The sequence below is a fragment of the Gambusia affinis genome, linkage group LG09 (genome assembly GCF_019740435.1).
Source record: "Gambusia affinis linkage group LG09, SWU_Gaff_1.0, whole genome shotgun sequence".
Classification (NCBI taxonomy): domain Eukaryota; kingdom Metazoa; phylum Chordata; class Actinopteri; order Cyprinodontiformes; family Poeciliidae; genus Gambusia; species Gambusia affinis.
Window position 1 is genome coordinate 23,535,979 of NC_057876.1, and position 23,126 is coordinate 23,559,104.

General features: G+C 38.1%; 1 protein-coding gene across 14 annotated transcripts in view; it reads left to right on the plus strand.

Annotated features, from left to right (window-relative positions):
- The window catches only part of dlg3 (discs, large homolog 3 (Drosophila)), a 109,669-nt gene that overhangs the window by 54,431 nt on the left and 32,112 nt on the right, over positions 1 to 23,126 (plus strand). For 6 of the 14 annotated variants that reach the window (XM_044127326.1, XM_044127329.1, XM_044127328.1 and 3 more), the window contains 8 exons: positions 262 to 312; positions 2,555 to 2,679; positions 4,529 to 4,698; positions 4,787 to 4,923; positions 6,739 to 6,883; positions 8,883 to 9,045; positions 9,781 to 9,906; positions 22,557 to 22,713. In XM_044127326.1, the coding sequence (XP_043983261.1) occupies positions 262 to 312; positions 2,555 to 2,679; positions 4,529 to 4,698; positions 4,787 to 4,923; positions 6,739 to 6,883; positions 8,883 to 9,045; positions 9,781 to 9,906; positions 22,557 to 22,713 (1,074 nt within the window). Of the gene's footprint in view, positions 1 to 261; positions 313 to 2,554; positions 2,680 to 4,528; positions 4,699 to 4,786; positions 4,924 to 6,738; positions 6,884 to 8,882; positions 9,046 to 9,780; positions 9,907 to 17,876; positions 18,334 to 22,556; positions 22,714 to 23,126 lie in introns of those variants that run through there. The other 8 variants (XM_044127331.1, XM_044127332.1, XM_044127334.1 and 5 more) reach the window with 5 other exon arrangements.

Genomic DNA, 23,126 nt, shown 5'->3' on the forward strand with positions numbered 1-23,126 from the left:
TGGATGAAAAGCCCTCCCCCTCATAGCGTGAATGCCTTCTGTTTAAAGCGCGGTCTCCATTGTCACATATGCCATTTTGTCTGTTTGTAACACCATTTGAAGAATGCATTCACGCTGTTTTGTAAATAAATTCTTTATGGTTCTTTCTACAAACAGATGCTGTTAAAGATTTCACCCACATTTGGTGCTTCTGTTTTATTTTTCTGAAAAATCTAAATATTCATCATCCTTAATGAGAAGTTTTTGTTTTTGTTTCAACAGGTAAACGGAAGCGACGGGATGTATAAATATGAGGAGATCATTTTAGAGAGGGTAAGTTATATTTTATTCTTTGATGCATTTCCTGCATAAGGGATTTCTCCCCACTAGGTGGTAGCACGCAGCTCATTCTTTGTCAAATGAGCTTGAAGAACTCACATAAAGCTTTATGTGTGTTAGAAAGCAGTGTTTGTGAAGCTGCTGATCATACATCAGTACAGTAAATGACTCTTAGGTGTGACGTATCATGCGAGTAAGAGGCAAGTCTTTTTATGTAGTCCATCTGCAGACAGGAGAAATGAAAAGTGCTCTCCTGTCTGCTGCTCTTAGCAGGAGCGGTTCAACTTGAAGTGAGGGAGCTTTACGTTTCTACTCTGATTATTCCACCTCCATGTTGATGCATCTCTGAATAAGTGCACAGCATATTTCTGGCCCGTTTACTTTAAAGTGGCATTTCTGCATGCAGAGTTGCACCTTTCAGGGTCTGTGGTTGTGCAACGTTTGGTGGTCCAGTACAGCTTCTCCTTCCTGCTCTGGAGCAGCACTGCTGTGAAGCCTCAGCCCCTCTCTGTCCTAATTTGTTGCGACTGTTTCTCATTAATTATAGAAAATAATAAAGTGAAGTCTTTTCTCAGCTGTCTTGTTTGCTGCCTATCTCTGCGGCCACGGCTGTGAGACGCAGCACTGTGCCTCGACCCGCTGATCCGAATGGGGCCTGTGTAGTCAAAGGGATGAGAATGGCTGGAGGTGGCAGTGTCGGTCTACTTCAAAAACCTACAGGCACTCAGTCATGCAACAGAAATTATTTTAAGTGGGCTATATGTGCTATTTGTGTGGTGTAAAAAGGTTAAAATATCTCCTTTTGTAGAAAAATGCAAGCAACACACTACAAAATAAGTAATAAAAGTATGCATGAGCCCTGCTGATATCGTGTCGGGTTAATATCAATATCAGCCAATGCTCAAAACTGCAATATTGACGTCGTATTGGAAGTGAAAAAGTTGCATCAGGGCATCCTTAGAGACACCAACTGTGGAAACATTCAGCCTCCTGATCGGAAGCTGGTAGAGAGACACACCCCAAAAGACTTGCAGTTGATTCTGCAAAGTGTTGCCTCAGAGGGACTAGATACAAATAAACACACTTTTCAGTTTATTACTTATAAAAATATTTGAAAAGCATTCATAATATTCCTTCCACTGTTACTACTTGTGTTCCCAATAAAATCCTTTAAATTTGTGCTTGTAAAGTATGGAGTCCCATAGGGGACATAGGTGGATTGTTTTCTTTTGCATTATCTCGCAAATGTTTTGCATTCCTATGCAAGACTTTTCGTTCCCTCGTAATGATTTATTTAGTCAATTCATGCGACATCTTGAGTATTGAAAGTATTTCTGTTACAATATAATGTTTTGTCGTAAATGTTAATCTCTTGCTTGTGAGTTACCTGAATTTCAATTTATTTTTTTTCTTTTGGATAAATGCAACAAACTGATGCCCAAAATGCAGAAGCAAAACAGTTAAAATTGGATATCAAACAGACAAAAGGAGTAAAGAAGGAAATAAAAACTATTTTGACTATTTTTGAGTTATTGAAGATCTCTAAAGGTGTGTGTACATTTTTAAATTAACATTTGTTATCACTGTGACGGCACACAAAATAGGCTGAGGTGTATTTGAGAATGAATTGGACGGGAATGCAAACACTGCAAACAGAAAAAAAACAACAACATTTTACCAAGTATTTTGGTTTAGTTTCTAGTGAAAATGTCTTAGTACACTTGACATAGGACAAAACTGACTTAGAAGTAACCTTTCCACTCGGTTTAAGTCAATAATTGTTGAATATAGATTTTAAAAGTAGATCTGAAGGTAAATTCAGATCTAGTACTGTCACTTATAACAAGAAATTTTCCCCATTTTTTAAGGCAAATAATCTGCCAGTGGAAACATCAAAATTAAGAAGCTATTGACTTAAAACAAGCCACAATATTTTTGCTAAAATGTTGCTTATAAGTTAGTTTTGTTGTATTTGAAGTGTACTAAGATATTTGTTCTAGAAACTAGACCAAAATACTTGTCAATATTTTGTGTTTCTGCAGTGGAATGTAATATTGATTGTGAGGCAACGCAGAAGCAAAAAATTTCCTCAGTGTCCTTCAGGGATCTCTGTAGTAATATGACAAACCTGTAAAAACAATTGAAGTGGTATGAATACTTTGACACAAGCTAACATTATATGGGCTGTTTCTTCTTCTGCATTCTAATGAAAACACCAATCCCAACCTGTGTTCAGGGGAACTCCGGACTGGGCTTCAGCATTGCTGGAGGAATAGACAATCCCCACATTCCCGATGATCCGGGGATTTTCATCACCAAGATAATCCCTGGAGGAGCAGCTGCCATGGACGGACGGCTGGGGTGAGTTCCCCTCGTTCTTCCCCACCTCGTTCATATTCTTTTTGCTCTTTTCGAGCTCAGCTGCGCTCTCCATCCTCCTCCTGCTCTAACCTTTATGTTCACATCTTTAGCGTTCACCAACACTGTGTCCCGCCAGCCAGCGCTGTGTGGGAGGCAGAGTTTCTTCAGCTCTCTGCCTCTTGGCTCTGTGTGCTTCCTCAAACTTATGATTCAATACAAAAAAGAAAAAAAAAAAAGACAAAGTCTGTGAGATGTAAAAAATTATGATACAGAGTGCTCTGATTATAGGAGCCCTGTGTTATATGCATCAAACACAGGGGCGGAACATCAGGGTGGCTGGGGGGACAGCGGCCCCAGGGGAGACAGAATATTACTTCCCTTTATCACGTCTGATGAGAGCTGGAGAAGGCGGGGCTTCTTATATATTATTATTATTATTATTTAGCATGGTGCCCCAGTATATTTTATAGTATATAGTATAGTACCAGTCATTGTTGACTCATGGTTGCTAAAAACTTTACAAAACCGACTGATTTTAGTGACATAGTGGGTATAAAATGTTGTGCTACATGACTGGCTTTATTAACATTTAACGTTCTGGCATACAAAATTACAAGTGGGTCGTCCATATTGTCTCCAAGTGTATTCTGGGTAAAGCTTGTCACCAGCCGTCCACCAACGTCATCATCAGTCTCTTGGCAACAGATGGCAAACTGGCTAGAGCATTTTTATGGACTAAGTTAAGATGAGTGGAGCTCCATGGAGCCGCAAAGTGAAAAGGATGAAAAAAAATAGAGCAAGGAAAAGCCAAAAACTGGACGCATATTTTGTTCCTCGTCTTGGAGATGAACCGAACTTTTTTGTGCGAACCACACCGAGTTACAAAAATCCAGAGGTCCACGAGGCGTTGTGCATGCAGCGTGTGCCTCTGCTCGTCCGCTTCAACACACGCTGCTGCGTGCTCAGTTCAACGCGTCAACAGTAAACGTAGCTTCAGCAGTTGCTAGCTGCTCCAGGCTCTGAGTTGAAATTGATAAAATGTCAGAATGATCCGAACCCGTCCCCGGTTCTGAAGTGATTTGAATTTGTGTTTTTTCATCATTAGTGACCAGTAGCCTGATGTTTCTGTTGTTCTCTTGGTTTGTTATACTTCATGTCAGATGGATTTCAGAATGACACAGTTGCTCTCTGAGGTGGTGAAACTTGTAAGATCCGCTACTGCGGACATGTCTATGTTGTAAAGTTAAATTATCAAGAACTTTATTATTTGGGTATAAAGGGCCCGGTCATTAGCCCCGCCCCCTGGCCAGTGATCAAACACAGTGGGGTGTGCAAAGTTGAATAGTAATTAGATACATTTACTCAATTACCTTTACTTGACTAACTTTTTCAGGTTTTAGGACTATGTTGTACTTTTTACTTTTACTTGAATAATTTTATTTCTGGATTTTCTACCCACTGAATGAAAAACAAACATGTTTTAACCAATAATTCACCAGACACAGACACACACCTGCAGTTTTTGTTGAAGTTTTATAAGTTGTTTGTTAAAGAAAATGATTTGGAAAAAGTTTCTGTTACCTGATTTTGTACATTTTTGTTACTTATATAAATTTTTGTCATTTTTGTCCTTAAAATACAAAAAATTTCCACTTAGCTTCATATTTTAGTCCGTCTGATGATGTAATTTTAAAATATTAAATAAACTTTTTACGAAATACAGTTTTACTCTTGCATGAGTAATTTCTTGGCTGGCTACTTTATACTTTTACTTGAGTAAAAATATGTTAAAGTAGTGCTACTTTGTCCACCTGTGGGGGTTTGTGACGCGCATCTGAACCTCTCTCAGGGTTAATGACTGCGTGCTGCGTGTGAACGACGTGGACGTCTCCGAGGTGGTTCACAGCCGAGCGGTGGAAGCCCTGAAGGAGGCGGGGCCTGTGGTGCGGCTGCTGGTCCGACGGAGGCAGGCCCCCCCAGAGACCATCCTGGAGGTCAACCTGCTGAAGGGCCCCAAAGGTCAGACTCTGGGACATAAACAACATTTACTTGAGAGGCTGATTATTTGTACAGGCGGTGACTGTCCCGCTTTGTGTTTCCTGATCAGGACTGGGATTCAGCATTGCTGGGGGAATTGGGAACCAGCATATTCCTGGAGACAATAGCATTTATATCACCAAGATCATAGAAGGAGGAGCCGCCCAGAAAGATGGACGACTGCAGACTGGAGACCGACTGCTAGCTGTATGACACTTCTGCATTTCAAACCAAAATACTTGATTTTTTTTTTTTTTAAATCTTACTTGTTTTAAATCTAAATTCCTACATATTATAACATAACGACATTCATCTGGCTGTTAACCATATTTTATTTGTTATTTAGGTGAATATAGGTGAATATACTCTTAAACTCTTTTGTTTTTGCTTTCAATTTGATATAAATGTAATAAAGGGATTTTAGGTCAAATCAGGAAAATTATAGACAAACCTGGAATGAATGTAACCTCAATCTTAGGAATGACTTCCTTTTCCCAACTGCTATTTTGGAGATTTTATAGCCCACTTCCTGTCACCAGGGAGGTTTTATGTGTTTTTGTTTGAAACTCTACAGATCTGATAGTTGTCAGGTGGGGTTAGATACTTACAATAAAACAAACTGTGGTTGATTACAGTTAATTTGATGATTTAACATTTAAAAACTGCTTTTACCTTTGACACTAAAATTTGTTTGATGATCTGAAAAAGAGGGGGAATACTTTTCCATTGTACTGCAGTGTGTGGTGTGAAAGTAAAAGCTCATGACATCACAAACTGCAGTAAATTTTATGTGAAACAATTAAACAAATTCCCAAACCAAGAAATGAAAAGCTCATTCCCTACTCACTCCTTTTATTGGAATAATCTTTCTAAGTAGCAGGCAAATGCTGATGATCAATTGCATTTGACTATTTGTGTATTCGTTACACATAGCCAAGGACGAAACACGTCAGCAGTGATTTTAGAGAAACTGTTTCAGGCGTTCATCAATCTGGAAATGGTTGTGAGGACAATTATTAGTAATGTAGAGTTCATTAAAGAAATCTAATATAAAGTTTCTTTTTGTGGACATATGGCAAAAATTGCCCATAATTTATAGTACAAATACAAAATAAATCAATATAATAGAAATCTTACTTCTTTGCAGATGCTTTCAAACAACAATATTTGAAAACATCTCAAAAGGCATTTGATAAATTACACATTATCAAAGTAATTTATTACAAACACAGTTCTACAAGCTCTTAAATCTGACTTTCAAAGTTTTAATCATTTACATTTAGTGAAATGTCAGGAGTTACTGTTTATTTAAAGATAATTTTGATCTTATTTTAAGACCTGGTGTTAAAGACCCATCTGCTTCTCACATTTTTTAATTGAAATGATAAATCAGTCTGGACAAACATCTTCAAATTTTACTGACTCTTGTTAGTAATCGTAAACATTTATTTAGCATTTTATTAATACAAATATATGAATATATTAATATATAAATATATTGTCAAAAAATATAAATTGTTTTAACTCACTAAGAAAAAAAATTACATTAAGATTATGTGACTTTACTGTTTCTATGAACACATTCGACGTGCAGCATTTGATTAAAATTATGAAAATATTGAAGAAACATTTCCAGCAGTACATTGAACTTCTGAATATGCAGAAAGTTGAGTGTTGCCCACTCAAATACAAGAGTCTCATCAGTATAATCCGCATGGATGTAATATTTTAAAACTGAACTCTTTGATTTCTTCTGCACTTTCTGTAGCATCTTTAAACCTGTTGCTTCAGTATTAGCAAAACTATAATATTAGGTATAAATATAAAACTTCAGTTCCATCTGAAACACTTTTGAAATGCTCCGTTCGACTTCTGTCAATGCCACAGAACATGTATTTCATTTTCCATTTGCTAATGAAATGAACTCTCATATTACCTACCAGCTATGAATCATTACAATCTTAGCTTTGTGATGTTGTCACAGCTCATATTTTTTTATTCTCTGACGGCCAACACATTCAGGTGAACAACATCGTGCTGCAGGATGTGCGTCATGAGGAGGCGGTAGCTGCGCTGAAGAACACCTCTGATATGGTTTACCTCAAGGTGGCCAAGCCGGGACCCGTGCATCTGAACGACATGTACGCCCCTCCAGACTACTCCAGCAGTACGTATCTGAATCGACCTGTTGGCTGAATCCTCCTCTCCTATCCAAGAGGAAGACCTTCACAATACATCTTGCATCTTTTCCATCTTCGTCGTGAAAGTTTTTGTGTTTTTAGGAGTTGATTACTGTTCTCTGCTCAAACTCCAATGCCCAGACACCCACATACTGCATGTAGTAAATGCTTGTGTACACACACACTCACGCACACGCGCACACACACAGTTTCTCCCACAGCAACGACAAGCACAGTTCTCTGCCACCCACAGAGTGTGGATGGTTTCTCACATCCCACCTGCTCATGAGAGCCCACGATTTTGAGCTGCAGCTTCTCAGATTTCAGCAGAGCAGTGATTTAATGTTACATGAGACCAGAGTGGGACTCATTGATTGTGGTTTCTCTTAATATGTTTCTGTCTTGTCTTCAATGCACAGCATCCTCTTATACTGCATTTAATACAATCAGCAAAGCCTTGGTTTACAGCAGCAACCAGATCTGCTTCCTAATACTTGTTTCAAATTGGCACAGTTGCATTCATTGCTCTAAATGATTGTATTCAAATAAAGAAAGAATTTTGGGGAAGAACCAGTTTTCTTCTAAGAGAAAATATCAATAGAGTACGTTAAAAAAATTATCATGTCACAAATACACATCAGGCTTATAATGTATCCTTTATTACTATTATTTTTTTTTTTCAAAACTCAAGAATAAATGGCTTAAGAATGTTTTGATAGAGAATCAGATTAATTTGTAAATAAATAAAGATCAAGATTTTTCCACACAAGAGCAGCTGCTCTGAACCTTCACACTGTTACTTTTAGTATTGCATAAGAGAAGGTGATCATTTTTAACATATTTTTTTTAGATATTTTATCCACTTCTGCATAATCTCAACTCAAATTGGTCTAGTACAATATAAGTTTTGTGTGTCTGGAGATGCTGATGTTATTTTATGACCTAGAGTTGGATAATTACATACGCTAGGACTGCAATGGCGATAATATTAGTAAATATTGCGAAGATGTCCTTAGATGTGATATGAGCCTTTTTATTTCTTTCATCTTTTTTCTCATCTATGACCTTTGGCATTTTGGGCAATGCCGTCTATGTCCTGTATGAGCTATTGTGAGACTCTGTCCAAATTTGGACAGTTGGATGTATTAGGATAAAAAACAAGTTCTTAACACTTGGAATAGCCAAAAAATATTACAATATTAGCATTGAATAAGCCTGTCACAATAACAAATTTTACTGGATGATAAATTGTCCCAGAAGTTATTGCGATAAATGATAATATTATTGTTTTGAGACCATTTTTCAAATAATATCATGACAATCACATAAAAATGCAAGAACTCAATATCAAATATATATAAACATTTAATTCTAATAGATATTTAACACTTTAATTGGAAGATATTTTAAATATCCAAAGTAAATAAATAAAACAAACGAAATAACAAATAAAAGGAGTTATGAAGTCTCTGTAATCAAATTATCCTTCAGAAAAAGGTCTATTTGAGACCAAAGCACCAGACTGCAGACGTTTATCATCCAGTTTTTGGTAGAAAGAAAGAAAAAAGAAAAAATGATAAATATTCCAAATGGAAATTTTTGAGTTTGAATAATTGATTATGCGATCAATTGATTTATTACTTATTGTGACAGGCCTGGTATTACACACACTGATGAAGCAATGAGCATGAAGAAGTCTTTGTGGATGTTTATAACTATTGTCATGAAGTATCATTCGGTAAATAAGGACACTTTTAATGCAACTTTGTAGTAAAAGTGTTATTATTTTCCATCATGTTTATGACAGTGTCATATCATTCGTTTACACGCCCCTTCAAATAAAGTGTTAGCCAATTTTGAAAATTATTTTCACCTAATCAACAATAGATGGTATTTTCGATTTTTAAGCATGCCTTGATGCTTCACAGATGCTGTTTTACTTCTTGTAGTGCTTTTGTTTTAATCATTCTTTCTTTCCCCCTACTGGCCTGGCCCTCCCTCCAGCCTTCCCCACCATGGTAGACAACCACGTCAGCCACAGTTACATGGGGGCGATGGAGCCAAAGCCAGTGTATCCGCCACCCCAGGTCACCCCGTCAAGGTACTCGCCCGTCCCCCGCCACATGCTTGGGGAGGAAGACTTCACGAGGTAACTTCCAGTTTATCCCCACCACGGCTGATTCTCTCACTTTTTCAATGCTGTCACAACAATAACTCTGAACAAATCATAGTTGTGTCTGCCTGGTGTAACATGGCTGTGGAGCGCACCTGTTTCATGTCTCTAGGGAGTATTTTTATGTTTCGTTTGGGTTTCTTTCAGTTGCCAGTGGCCTCCATTTTGTTTTCGCATCACATGTATTGTCATGGGGACTCTGATGATACATGCTTGAGCAGTAGTTTTAAATATCCTCATGAAGTGCTTGACGGTGGAAAAAGAAACACAGGCTTAATTTCCAAATGTCAGCTCATTGGGGCCGTGGCGGTGCACACTACATCATAGCTGGACAGCGTGCGGTGGCTGTGTGCTGAGAGAAGCTCCTTGTCACTTCTTGTACTTGTTATGACTGTGTTTTAACCTTTGACTTCATATCCAGCTAGTGGATCAGAAGTAGCATTCATAAGGGCCTGATTGGACTGTCCCACGAGGCTTTGAGTCAGCTTAACCCAGAGCTCTGGGGAGAGAGGGTTGTATTCCCCTTGTTTATTGGTGTGTGCATGTGTGTGTGTGTGTTTTCCTGGGTGAATGTTTGTTATGTTGCCCTGTTATGTCCTTGTACAATCTGTCTACATGAGTCGTATGAGTATTTGTCGCATCTTTGTTGGTATGTGTGCTTTCTTTGTGTCCTACACTTGTCCCGTTCACTGTGATTCCTGTACCCCACAGCAGAGCTGAACCTATTTACAGTGTCATCCACAAACCTGGGGATAGCAAGGTGCCCCAGGCCCACTACAGAGGCTTCTGTCCTTCCCCTGCTCCCCTGTGCCAAGGTCCACTCCCCTTCTCTGGCAGGTACTAACCTAGTCCACCACGCCTTACTGAGCTAACCCTCCTCTCTGTACCTCAGCATCTGGATCTGGCCTAAGACAGAGTAGAACCAGGGAAAAGGAAAGCTTCCTCATCAGCAGTAAATACTGCCACAGCTGTGTAATAAAACACACTATGATGCAAGCAAAGACAGACTCAGAGGATAAGAACGACAAAAATATGTGAAGGAGAGGGGAGGGTTGGAAGGGGTCGCAGGGTGACCTTTGTGATTTCCTGTTTTAGTTCTCTTTATGTTTGCATGTAAATGTTTCCCTACCTCATGTGTATGTGACAGCTTCATGTTGGTGCAACGTGTGGTAGTGCCTCTTATTTTCTATGACCAGCGGGACGTTTGAGTCCAGTCGGAAAGTTTCATACACTGTGATTGTGACTTGGGATTTCGGTGCATATTTTTGGAGTGGAAGATGCATCTTTAATGAGTTACTCACAGATAGGGCTGCACGATATGGCTGAAAAACATATCTCCGTGTAAGCATTTAATATCAGTCAATATTGATAATTATTTATTAGTTTTTTATTTTAAATATCTGGTGGTGTGATCTTTCCTGTTTTATCCACAGTTTTCAATCCACTTTGTCGTTTTTTATTTTAAGCAGTTGTGAGGCACAGTGAAGAAACCTTAAACTGCCACAGCGCAAGTTACTCAACAAGTTGTTGCTAGGTAACCACCAGTTCCTCTGCAGGTTGGCGCTATTTTACCAAAGAGCGAGCGAGTTAGTTGATTCTACAAACCTTGCTTAGCTGGTCGTGAGTGGTTGACTAAAGTCTTTCCTCTGCCTACGTCTCCCAGAATGCTGTGCAGTTTTGGATTGGAGATTGCTTTCTTTCCTTTCTCATTTCTTTCTTTCTTTCTTAACTTCTTTCTCTTTATTTCAGACAATAAAAAAAAATACAGTTGAAAAAACATTAGTAACAACTTAATATTTCCAGCAAAATATTATGTAAAACAAAACACAAGTTGTTCAAAAAGGGAGCAGAAAGAAGCAACGGTTTATGCTGTCCTATCCCTGAGTTCAGTGAAATCATTGAATGTTCTATTTGATGTGTTATATATTGATATGGATCACCTTTCTATCTCAGTGTATATTGTTATTGGTTTATTATCCACCTGTTGTTTGACTTGTTGTTTCTTGGAGTTGCTGTTTGATCAAACACTTTTTGAAGCTCCTGCAACAGCTAAGGTTTGATAACTGACTAACTTTCTGCACAGAAGTTATAAAGTAAACCAAACTTTCGATCCAAGTCCACAAAGACTGACTCACAAAAGTGTACACCCCTCAAGTCAGAAAATTACATGTAAAATCATTTCACAACCGTTTCTTCATACGTGGATCATTTTTAGAGGTCAAACTAAATTAAAAAGGTGGAATAACTTGACTCCATAAGTTTTCACACCGTTAAGCTAATAATAGCAGCATCTCTAGATCACAGCTCTTTTTTATGTTGGATTTAGTTCTGTACTCTGGCTTGACTATTACAAATCTTTAGTTTTCCTCTCGTATAGTAAGTTTGGACTTATTTTGGTGCTAGAAAATAAAATCCCTCCTCATGTTCAACCTTAAACAGACACCTGAAGCTTTTGAGTCAGATTATATTTTAATATGGCCTGGAAAAATTCCCCTTGGAAAAATCTGGTCTATTTGAGGATAACTCACCCCAATTCATTATGCTGTCTCTGCTATGTTTATCTGTATATGTAGTGTTTTTTGAGGGAGGTTCGGGGGTGAATCCCTGCTGGTTTGCGATCCTACTTATTTTTCCAGGCAGGAGATTGTGCCACGGTGTTGACTTCTTCCTCACTGATGTGTGCAATGAGATCATCCTTTGTAACCACTCTGCCTCTGGCCTTCGCTAGATGATTCAAAAGAGAAAATGTCTGGAAAATTAGAGTGAAACTGCTTACCTTTACTATGGATACAACATAATTGCAATAATCAATGTTAGATGTGTATTTAGTGAGGGTGAAGAATGAAACTGATTTAAAAAGTGCCCTAGTTTGGGGTATGCACACTAAGACAGGATCCATGTTGCACCTTTTTTATTTTTACATGTCTTCTAGTCTTTTTTTTTTCAGTTTAACAAGATACATGTCACATGGTTGACATGGTTGCATTTTTACATTTAACAGCAGTTTGTACACTTTTGTACTGTCAACTGCCTTTAAAAATTTAAGTTTAAAATTATTGACTTCCAGAATCATTTTACTAGTAATTTATAACATCCAATAAACTTTGAAAATATGAAAATAGAACATTTTTGGCATTTATTTTGGTTCATTATGCTGGAGGAATGTCAGAGCCATGTCAACATTTTAACTAAATGACTTCTTCTAAGTCAGGAAAACCCCATAAAACAGTCACAGAAAATGTTATAATTCTCAGTGTTATATATCTAAATGTCTATGGCTTCGAACTTTAGATTTAGATTTCAGGTACAGTTACAAATTATGAAAATGCTATACTGCTTCCAAATTGCAAGAATTCACTGGGGGTTTCCCTGGCACTGCAAACTACAAGTTACTTTTCTCACTTGTTAAGAGGCTACAGAAATAATACCAAACTAATACATTAGAATATGTTCAACTTTATCAGGAGTCTGTGATGTTTATATTCCAAAGAACCATTTTTGCAGCTAAATAAAATTCCTTTAGAGCCACATGTTATATAACCTTTTGAAGACAAAACACCTCCTGGAAATTTGTTGTAATTTTTAAAGAGCCAACCTTTTATTTCTATTTCTAGGTTTAAAAACACAAAACTCTTTTAACACAAAGAGGATGGATATGCTTTTTCCTCTATGAGATGTTATTTATGTGAAGTTATGTTAAAGGGCAACCTTATGTAGCGTTAAAAGTTACATCATTATTATTTACTTCTATTGGGTTTTTTGTGGTTGACTTCCTCTTCCTTTTAAGTTTTAGATAAGACATCTACCTTCTTGAAATTCAAACACTTTTAGCTTCAGTGTAAAATGGAGCCCTACCTGCTCTTCACAAACACATCTCCACAGGAGCGCAGCCGAAAGGGCTTCCTGCTCCCACAAGCTGCCCGACTCCATCTGTCAGGAGGCATTGATAAAACCGAGCCCATATCTCAGACCTCGCTGCGTTCGGTGCTGCTCGTTATATTTATGGCAGCGGTTTGTGGGTTATTTTCTGTTTGGCAGCACTAAATGTGCAAAAGGGCCCCCCTGCATTTTGATTTTCTTTTCACAGCCTTGATCATTGTGCATCACCACATGGATGAATGCTAGAATGTTTCCATATGAGCCATTGCTTGTGTTAAATTTAGCCTATATTGTGTAACGAGTAGTCCATGCTCTGATTCCAGTACGCATGTTTGAGGAGATGGAGAATAGCGCAGCAGCCAGAGAGAAAATTCTGATTATTCTGATTAGGATCCGTGAGGCTAAAACTAAGAGGCTACCATGAATGCAAACTCTGATCCGGTACAGACCAGCAGACGAACAGCAGTAGCAGACAATCCTGCAGCTGTCATGATTCATCAGCACACTGGGAAAATCAGGCCACGCACTCCGGTCTTACCCCTCTCATCACCCATGCTGCCAGCTCCAATCACACATGCATACTGTACACAGAGACATTTGCTCATAGCGTGCTGACAAACGGACAAACACGCAGATAAGCGCAGTGCGCCGTTGTGACAGCGGGAGATGCCTCGCCGAAGTATACACCCGGCGCACCGCACACCTCGTAAATCAGCCGCACAGATGAGAACGGCCCACACAGCCGCCATCCGCACACCTCTGCGCAATCAGAAAATAAAAACATGGCGTCGTCTCGGAGGACGTCACGTCTGACAGCAAGTCACAGCACATGAGCATCTTTGCTATATGAGACTAACAGGCAGTCTGCATTTCCTTCCTACCAGCCACTGGCTCCAACTAGCAAGGTTATTTTAGATTAGGGGGTGTCCAACGTGTGGTCTGAGGGCCTTTTGTGGCCCCTGGAGTGATTTTCTCTGGCCCCCTGACTGCAGTTCAAGTCTAATACAAATTAGATTTGTCCAGCACAGGCGGTTGGTGCAGACGGAGATTTTTTTATTTATAATAAAAAAACTAAACTGACAGTATGTTATTTTTGCTATTTTCTCTGTTTCACAAGATCTTCAATAAATATAAATACATTTGAAAATATGATTAAATGTTGTTACTGTGTGCAGTTTAGTGATATAATTCACACTTTATTAAATCATTGGCATCCTAAAGAAGCCCGTTTAAAACATAAATGTTTTTCAAGAACAGTGTTTGTGTTTGTGGTGTTATTAATGCTGTGCTATGCTGTCACAACCATACAGTTTCTTAAAAAATAATGAATACATTTTTTTATCATAATCTTAATTGCTACCACAAACTATAGAGATAAAATTTTAATGTCGTATCACCCACCCTTAATGTAGATGCACATTTATCCAGTGACTTTTCCTGAAGAGATAACTTTGCTGCACCCAAATCAAAATTCTTACCGTGACAAGAAATGTTTCACAATAAATGATTAATGAAATGATTAACATCCAAATTTTATTTAACTTATTATACTTGGCTAAATATAGAAGCATTTTGAAAGACAGTGACTCAAATCCTATTCTTATAATTGAAAGTATGTTTGCTCAATCGAGCCCAAAAGAATTTGAAAATAAGACGCCTTTGTTTTACCACAGCAAAATGATTTTAAAGTTTTGGATCTACGACGAGTAACATCCTTTACCTACAATACAAACCAAACTAAACAAAAAAATACGACAATCTTATGTTAGGTTTTTGTATTTTTTTTTCCTCTGAGTACTTTTTACTTGAGGATTTTGAACCTCGAGGTTGTTTCGGCTTTTTTCCTGGCTGCACGTCCCCCTTGCAGTTCTCTATCTGATATTAGCCCCTTTCTGGTTTCTGTCCACATTGGGCTGATAGGAGATAACGCGTGTTTAAAATGCATCTTTGTTAACTATTGCTAAACAAGCAGCTTCCCTCTGCAAACATTACTGAGCTCCACAGCAGATTCTGTCTACAAATATTTTGGAAACTTTGGATTCCTGGACTCTTATCTGTCACGCAGCGCCATTGGTTTGGGGGTTCTGTTCGGTCTGTGACACAGAGGCGACTCGTAAAATAAAACCAGATAATAACAGGGAGTGGATCCTCCTACAGTTTGAAAGAACTTTGGAATATTCATATAGTGTGCTGAACCAACAAATAAATAAACAAAACTATTACAAACTAACACTTATAACAAGAGAAGAAAATCTAATAATAATAATAGTAATAATCAAATCAAATCAAATTTTATTTGTATAGCAAATTTCAGCAGCAAGGCATTTCAAACACAGAAACACAATGCAACATAGAATCAACAATCAAAACACGACATTAAGTCAAGTTCCATCAATAAATTTGTAATTGATTACCTTTAAAACACAGTCCTAATAATGATTATAAATAACAACCGGACATACAGCATCAGAATAATTACCAATAAAACAGAAGGTATTAATAAGAAATGTTGAAAACATATTATTTTTCTTACATTTAACAGCAGTGTGATATTACAATCAATGAATGAGTTTTACTGGGATTTTGTATCCTGCGCAGCATTTTTGCAAGGTGCTGTGAATGCATAGATCCTTTGCACAGCAGTTCAACAACAGTGCTTCAAGCATGAGTCCCGCAGCAGCAGGTGATCTAATCAGTAACTCCCTTTTCCTGCAAACACAAAAACCTCCAACTGGTGAGTGCAAGATTTCGCCCAACGGAGCCGCTTTGATGTTTGCTTTGCACATTTAAAGGCTGCAAAAACACAAAAACGGAGCCTGAAATAAAACTAATTAAACCAGATTCACATATCACAGGTGTTAATCATCCTCCACTGATTTTCTATTTGGTCACAGACGTTGAGAGTGTTTGAATTTCCACCTAGCTAGTGAACAGATATGTCACTGTCAGGTTAGAGGAAAAGAGCAGCAAAGAGAAATTGTATGGAGGGGAATTAAATCAGTGAAGCGCAGACAGTACAGTACATACGTCATCTGTTTGAGGAAGGGAGAGATAAAGTGTCTGGAAATGGCGTCCATCTGCAGTGTCCGCCATTAATCAGCCAAGCAGAGCCAATTACTGCGCTGCGTCCAGGGTAGCCTGACCTGCCGGACCCTGCTGCCCAGATATCCATTCGCAGCCTGGGGACGGAGCCGCCGCAGCCTCAGCCAACCAGCACACTGAGGCTCAGGGGGAGGAGGAGGCGGGCACTGAATTATAGAGAGAAAAGGGTTCTGCCGCTCCAGAACTGTTTACATTCCTGCCATGGATGAAAAGGCAGAGGGGAAGAGAAGCAGCTCTTGTGATACAGGGTGGAGGCTCTAATGCTGCATTTGAAATAGTAAGAATTCACAGCTATTTCCTACTAAAAATAGCACCGTCAATCGATTAATCTCACTGTGATTACTCACTATGCCTGAAATGTGAAAATGAACGTTTTCAAATAAATGTTTTATTTTCTCAAATCCACCATCACATTCAGGAATGTTTGAAAGATTTTTTATTTCAAACATCATTTAGAAATGTTTGTTATGCTTTGGTGGAAGATTAATAACCTGCTGCAGTAAGTTACCTTGGTTTTATCGAAACGTCCATGTTTTGTTTTGTTTTTTAAGAATGTTTGGTAGTAGTGGACCTTATTTGACATTAATATGATGAGAAGTAGACAGAGACATGCAGCAAAGGATTTGAGGACGAGAGTTGAACTCAGGACATTATTCTCTGTATGAAGGGCACCAGATTTAGTCTCAGTGGTTTGTAAAGGGAAATTTGCCTCTTAGCACATGAGTCCGATTCTCCTCACTCATCTTTTCATGCACGTTTGTAAAACCACATTGTTGAACGGAGTACAAGACCGTGTAACCCGCTGCTTTGAACTAGAGAGGCTTTTAGGTCAACTTAGGTGCTGCAATTAATCTGAATTATACCAGGTATTTAAACCAGCTAAGAAAATGAAAAAAAAAAAATAAATACAATTGTAAGGATAAAGTCAAGATTTTACAAAAATAAAGTTGTAAGGGAATAAAGTCATAATATTATGAGAATAAAGTTGAGTTTGCACAGTCATCAATTATGAAACAAGCAACAAACATTACATTTAGTCAAAATTGTCAAGCAAATACAAATCAAATATGTTGATCAGTCATAATATTATGCCTTCATTCTCAAAATATGAAATTTTATAATTTTGCATCTTTATTCTTGTGTTCTTTTGACATTATTCTCATAATATTATGACTATTCTCTTAATATTAGGACTTTATTCTTGTATGAGTTTATTCTGGTATTGTTGATCGACTTTATTCTCAGACGAGTTAATTTTTGTAATATTATGACTTCATTCTTGTAAGGTAATTTTATTTATATAGCAAATTTTCAGCAACAAGGCAAATGAAAGTGCTTTACATGAGTTAGAGAAAGTACAATCAAAATAAAAGAAAAGCAAGAGACAAATAGTTAAAGTTTACCAAAGGGAGAAGTATAAAACTACATATTGGTTCCCCATCTTTAATAATAATAATAATAATGTATAATCTCTGGACTGTAATGTTTCCTTAGTATGTCCCATTGTAGCATTATGTAATATTAATGTGTTAAACCTTTTAAATTAATTGCATACTAACATATTAACGTTCACAGCCCTAATTATAAACTCATAAACAAGACAAACTGAAATGCATTCTTCCTCAGATAAGGTGTTCTTATCTGCTGAAATATTTCACAGTAGTCTAAATATTATCCTGCTGTTGGGAAATCTTTGCTGCTGACCAGCAGTCAGTCAGGTCATTGATTATAAGATCAGCAAATCAAAGGCTTGGAAATGACGAAAGGTCATCCACGCATACCTCAGCCCGCTCAACCTTCTGCAAGTTATCAAGGAGTTCCTGGGAATCTATCTGTCTAGTCTCCGGAGGGGCGAGCTGACAGACAAGAATGCTGGTCTGCCGCTCTGCAGAGAGCTGAAGCAACCAACGCATCACAGCAGAAACAGCGCAGCGTGATAGGAGATTAAATCTGAGCTGGAATCTTCTTCTAGTTTCTACAGAACGGATAAAAACTTGCTGGAAGTGGAGCGTTGTGGTGAACTATGGCGACCTGCCTCAGAGCTGTTTCTCATCACAGCACACCAGGATGAGATAGGGGGAAGGAGGCCCCAGAAAACAGCTTCTAAATGTGTGGACCTCCTCTGTGTGGAGGGTCAGAGTCTGAGCGCGGTCACCGGAGCAACGCCGTGTCCAAGATGTTCACGGTCAACATCTCATCCTCCATGTCGCTGGTGAAGAGGCTGCCTCAACACGCAGTGGGGAAATGCTCTTTCAGAAGCACACACCGGATATGGATCCTAAGGTAACCATGGAGATCTGTGTGCCTTTGAAGCTGAGATGAAAAGCTCAAAATGGAAAGCGGGTTATTTTAAGTCCAAGTTAACCGAAGGCAAGTTGGCTGTTTTAGCATATTTAATGGCAGTAGCTGCTCACTGTCTTTTGTTTACAGATTTTTTTTTTTGAAGCTGTGGAAAACTTTAAGACCAGCGTTAAACACTGTCATCCATGCTGTTGGTTTTAGAGTAACTAAAAGGCATCACAGAAATCATCTTTAAAGCTTTTTCTCTGTGTTTACCACATTTCTCTTGTCTTTTTGTTGTAACTACAGTTGTATTGTTGTAATCTCCTCCAGTCTCTTAGTTCATCTATTTAAAGGGGACATAGGATCCAAAATTCACATTTTACTCATTTTCATAATTCCGCTTTTAAAAACCCATTTGTCCATTTTTTGGAAATAAGTTGATGTTTTTGGGTGTCTGGAAAATTTCAGAAGCCTTCCTATTGTTGAGTCACAGTCGACGGAAAACTGTTGACTGTTTTCCGATCTCCATCACATTTGGCCAACTGGTTTTACTGCTGTTTTTCCAGTATGACTACTGGAAAGAACAGTGTTTTGCTGTTGACTTACCATCCTGAAACCATGTGCTGCATTCGTGTTGGTTGTACAAGGGGCTCCAGTTCTGCTTTTCAAAGATTTCCGGGTGTATAATTGCAAATCTGTGTGAGTGTAAACTTTAAGTTTGGCCAGCAGCACTTACTAGAATTTAAAATGACAAGACAGAAATTTTATTGTCTATGAATAATTTTGTGGAAAAAAAAAAAATATTTTTGTTTCCTAACTTCTTTAAGGTTGTTGCATGTTTAACAGGTCACCTTTAAGAGTTTTTCTTCCCAGTCAATCACTGTTAAGATAAACCTGAGAGTCTGAACGGCTTTCTGAGCCGCCGTTCAACAGGAAAAGCTGCCTTAACTTGGAGTCTGAGTGCAGCCATTAGGGAATGAGATGTAATTGTTCCTGTAGACCGCAGGCTAGGAAGACCACTAATGGGAGACATGCCGTCTTTTCTGTTGACAGGAAATTGTGTGTGTTTTTGTGCAGAGCGGTGGATGTTAATGTTGATATCTGTTGAAAGTGTATATACGCATGTGTGCGAGTGTGTGCGCGGGCGTGGATGTGTGTGTGTGTGTGAGAGAGGGAACTGTTAGGTTTCCCAGAGTCTGCATTTTCATGTGTGTCGTGTGATTTTGCTGAACTGAAGCGGTGGTTTGGCCTCTCCGGCATCTTAAAGCTGAGGCAGCCTGCTGGAGGATGAGTCATAGAGGCTAAAGGAGAGCTTTGGGTAGTGGCCTATTGTCATACGCTGATTTCACTGCATGCATGTGAACATTTCCATGCATAGGCAGAAAGTACTGCTATCAGTAGATAACAGCTCTTTGGACCTAGTGGTGTTACTGCTGATGTAGTGAGCAGTGCAACCTGTCAAATATACTGTAAATCACTAAAAAGACATTATTGAAAAGAATAGTTTAATCAAAAATTACAAATCTTTTAAAGCCAACTTTAAATAACACTTCTTTTAAATAGCACTTTTTATTTTATTTTCAAAGTTTTTATTTATTTTCCAAACTGGAAACGTTTTTGTGATGGTATCATTATTACTCAGTATCATTCTTTGTCAGACGTTTGCTTGCTTTTTACATCTGTTCAGATTTGTGATGATATGCAGTACCAGTACTAAACAGGTGTTAGTACTGGTTTAGCACCAGTGCTGAATTTTTTGTGGATGATTTCTGATGTTTGTTCATTTTAAGACTCTTACCTGCGGATTTTATGTTAGTTTTTATTATTTTTAGCCTGCAGAACTCTTTAGCTTTCCCTTTAAAAACTATAAGAAGATATAAAACAGCTCTAGAAAAACAGTCTTATAGGATAGTAATTATTTAATTATTTATACAGAACGAGGAAAGGCAACATCATTTTCTTTTTTTATTATTATTATTTTATAGTAAAGATGAAAGAATTTTATATTTTGAACTTCATAATCTCAGCATGGTTAACACTGCATTAATAAAACTAGTTTGTATTTGCTGTAGTATCTAGATACTAAACTTGAGTCTTGAGATTTCCAAAAGGCTTCCAACGTTCCCAAATCCAGCATCCTCCATTGTTCTGTTTATGATGTTATCCAGTTTGATTGTAGTTTAGTGCAGCAGCTGTTGTTTAAACTGTATTTTCAAGAATAAACTGAAAAATACAATTATTTGTGTAGTTTCTCTGTACTAAGATTCTCTACAGAAATAGAAATGTGATCAAACATTCACTGAAGATACATTTTGAATATTGTAAGGCACTGAACTGGATCTGTGTCTATGTTTCCACAGAACCAGTTAAGAACCATCTCTAACAGCAGCAGTAGTTTTGACTGGAACCACGTCAACACTTTAACAAGCTGTCCTCTTTAGCAAAAGTTTTACCAAAATCCGAAGTCGACGTTGTGAGGAGTCATAAATGTTTGACTTCTGATGACTCATATTTGTGCAAACAGTGATGCAAAGAGGAAGATCGTGCCACCAGCGCCAGCCAGTGCGGCTGGCGAATCTTTTGCAGTCAATGATTTACCTGAATGTCTAAGCCTCATCTTTGCTCCTTTTGCTGTCTTTACTGAGGGAATATCTGAAAATGCGTTTAGGCATATACAATATATTTATATAATATATATAAGGAGGGGTTTTCTTTTTTGTTGAAAATTATTTTTTAACAGGTTCTTAAAGTGGCTTCTTCATATAATCACTGTAAAGAAGTCAGTCTTAAAGAACTACCAAATACTTAAGACTATTCATAAAAAGACTCAAACACCTTTTTCTTCACTGTCTGACATTAAATCTGATTAAACTTCCTGTTTTAGATGATTTGGGATTAAATCACCTGATTAGCTATTTCTAATAATTGTATTCCAAAGTGAACAGAGACGTTTAGATGCATTGTTTGCTTTCTTTAAATTCAGAAATCTAAACATATTTCCCAGTATTCACATGGGTTAGTGACTATAGGTGCAATGAATAGCTAAAATCTTTAAAAACATTTATATCTGCTAACTTTAATATCTCAAACACCAAATATACCTTAATATGCATTAATATGCACAGTGGAAAGCATCTTAACACAACTGTTGAAGCTAACATCTCCCATATCTCCACTTTTGGAGAAACAGATTGGCTGCTTTCAAACAACAGCCAATAGCAAATCTAGTAGCATTGTGTTCAGCTTTTTTTACCTTTCCAAGCTGCATTTTCATTCTTATTTTCCCTGAATATGTCTTCAAAAATTAGGGTGTTTGCCCCTAAATCTATCAGTAAACTGATAGATGGCTTTTTCTTCCAGACTCTTTTCTTTGTGCATAATTAGGCTTTCTCACCAGCTTCAGCCAGATTCCTTACAAGGTCTTTAGCTTTAGTTCTGCAGTAGATTCACATGTTTCAGTCCAAAACATGTTGAACTGTAACATCTGGAAATTTTATGCAGGTATTAACTAGATTATTTGAAGGTCCATAAGAGTCTTCCTGATATGTTGGCTGATTTCTAGAGTTCTCCTTGAGGTTCTACAAAGAAGCAGCGACTTTAAGGTGTCGCCTGAAAATACATCCATTTAACTCAAATGTTGTCAATGCATATAATAATTTGAGTGTAAAGAAATTCCTCAACTAACAAATAAAAATGAATTTGTCAATGCAAACTGATCTAAAGCTGTACAAGTGTAGTCGTGATTTAATGTCAGAAGATAGAAGAAATATTTTGTTTTTTGAACAGTATAAGTTTTCAGCTGCTCACTGGTCAAGCTTTGCTTTTTTATGAGAAATCAAACAGGTGTTTAATGCATTTTGGAGGAGAAAAGTATCTGCCGTAAAGACTTGGGATACCCAGACCTTTGCATGCCTCTGTAGCGTAATGACAGCTGCATGGGTGTTTCAGAGTTACTCACTGCCTTCTGTCAGTGTGTGGTGCCCTCCACCTCAATCATTTAAATGTTCTGTTTACAGCATTCCCAACACAAATAAAGGCTCCAGATTGAGGGATCTGCTGGTAGATCCTGTATTGAGTGTTCTAAACATTTTGGTATCATGCACAGTCGAAGCAAAGATGGCTGTTGTCTGAAAACACCCTGCATATATCGATCTCCTGTGGTATCTTCTGTCTATTTACTCTATACTGTCCTTCACCCTCACGCCGTCTCTTCTCTTTGGCAGGGAGCCGAGGAAGGTGGTGTTGCACAAGGGCTCCACCGGATTGGGCTTCAACATCGTCGGCGGGGAGGATGGAGAGGGGATTTTTGTCTCCTTCATCCTGGCTGGAGGGCCGGCTGACCTGAGCGGCGAGCTGCGGAGGGGCGACCGGATCCTGTCGGTCAGTATTTGAACTCCAAGCTTCCTGTCTGCCCTCATCCACAACTGTAGCAAGCTGGAGGAAGTGAGATTTTCAGCCAGCTCCCGCTGTCAGAATAATGATGATAGAATTAAAGGTGGCCTGGCGTTCAGAAAGCCTGCAAACACCTGCCCACGCAGATATGTCCTTGAGCAAGACATTAAAACCATAACAACTCTGAGGGAGCCAAGCTGCTCTCTGCACAAAATCCAGTGATGCTTAAAAATATGACTGTTTTTAGTTCAGTTCTGCATTCAGTCCAGCAGCACATTATGCATAATATTCAAACATTACCTATTATGCTTCCTTGAACAGGTTAGGATAAGTCTATGGACAATAAAAAACATGTTTATTACTTTTTTTATGCACAAAATCATTCTTAGTTAAAGATATTT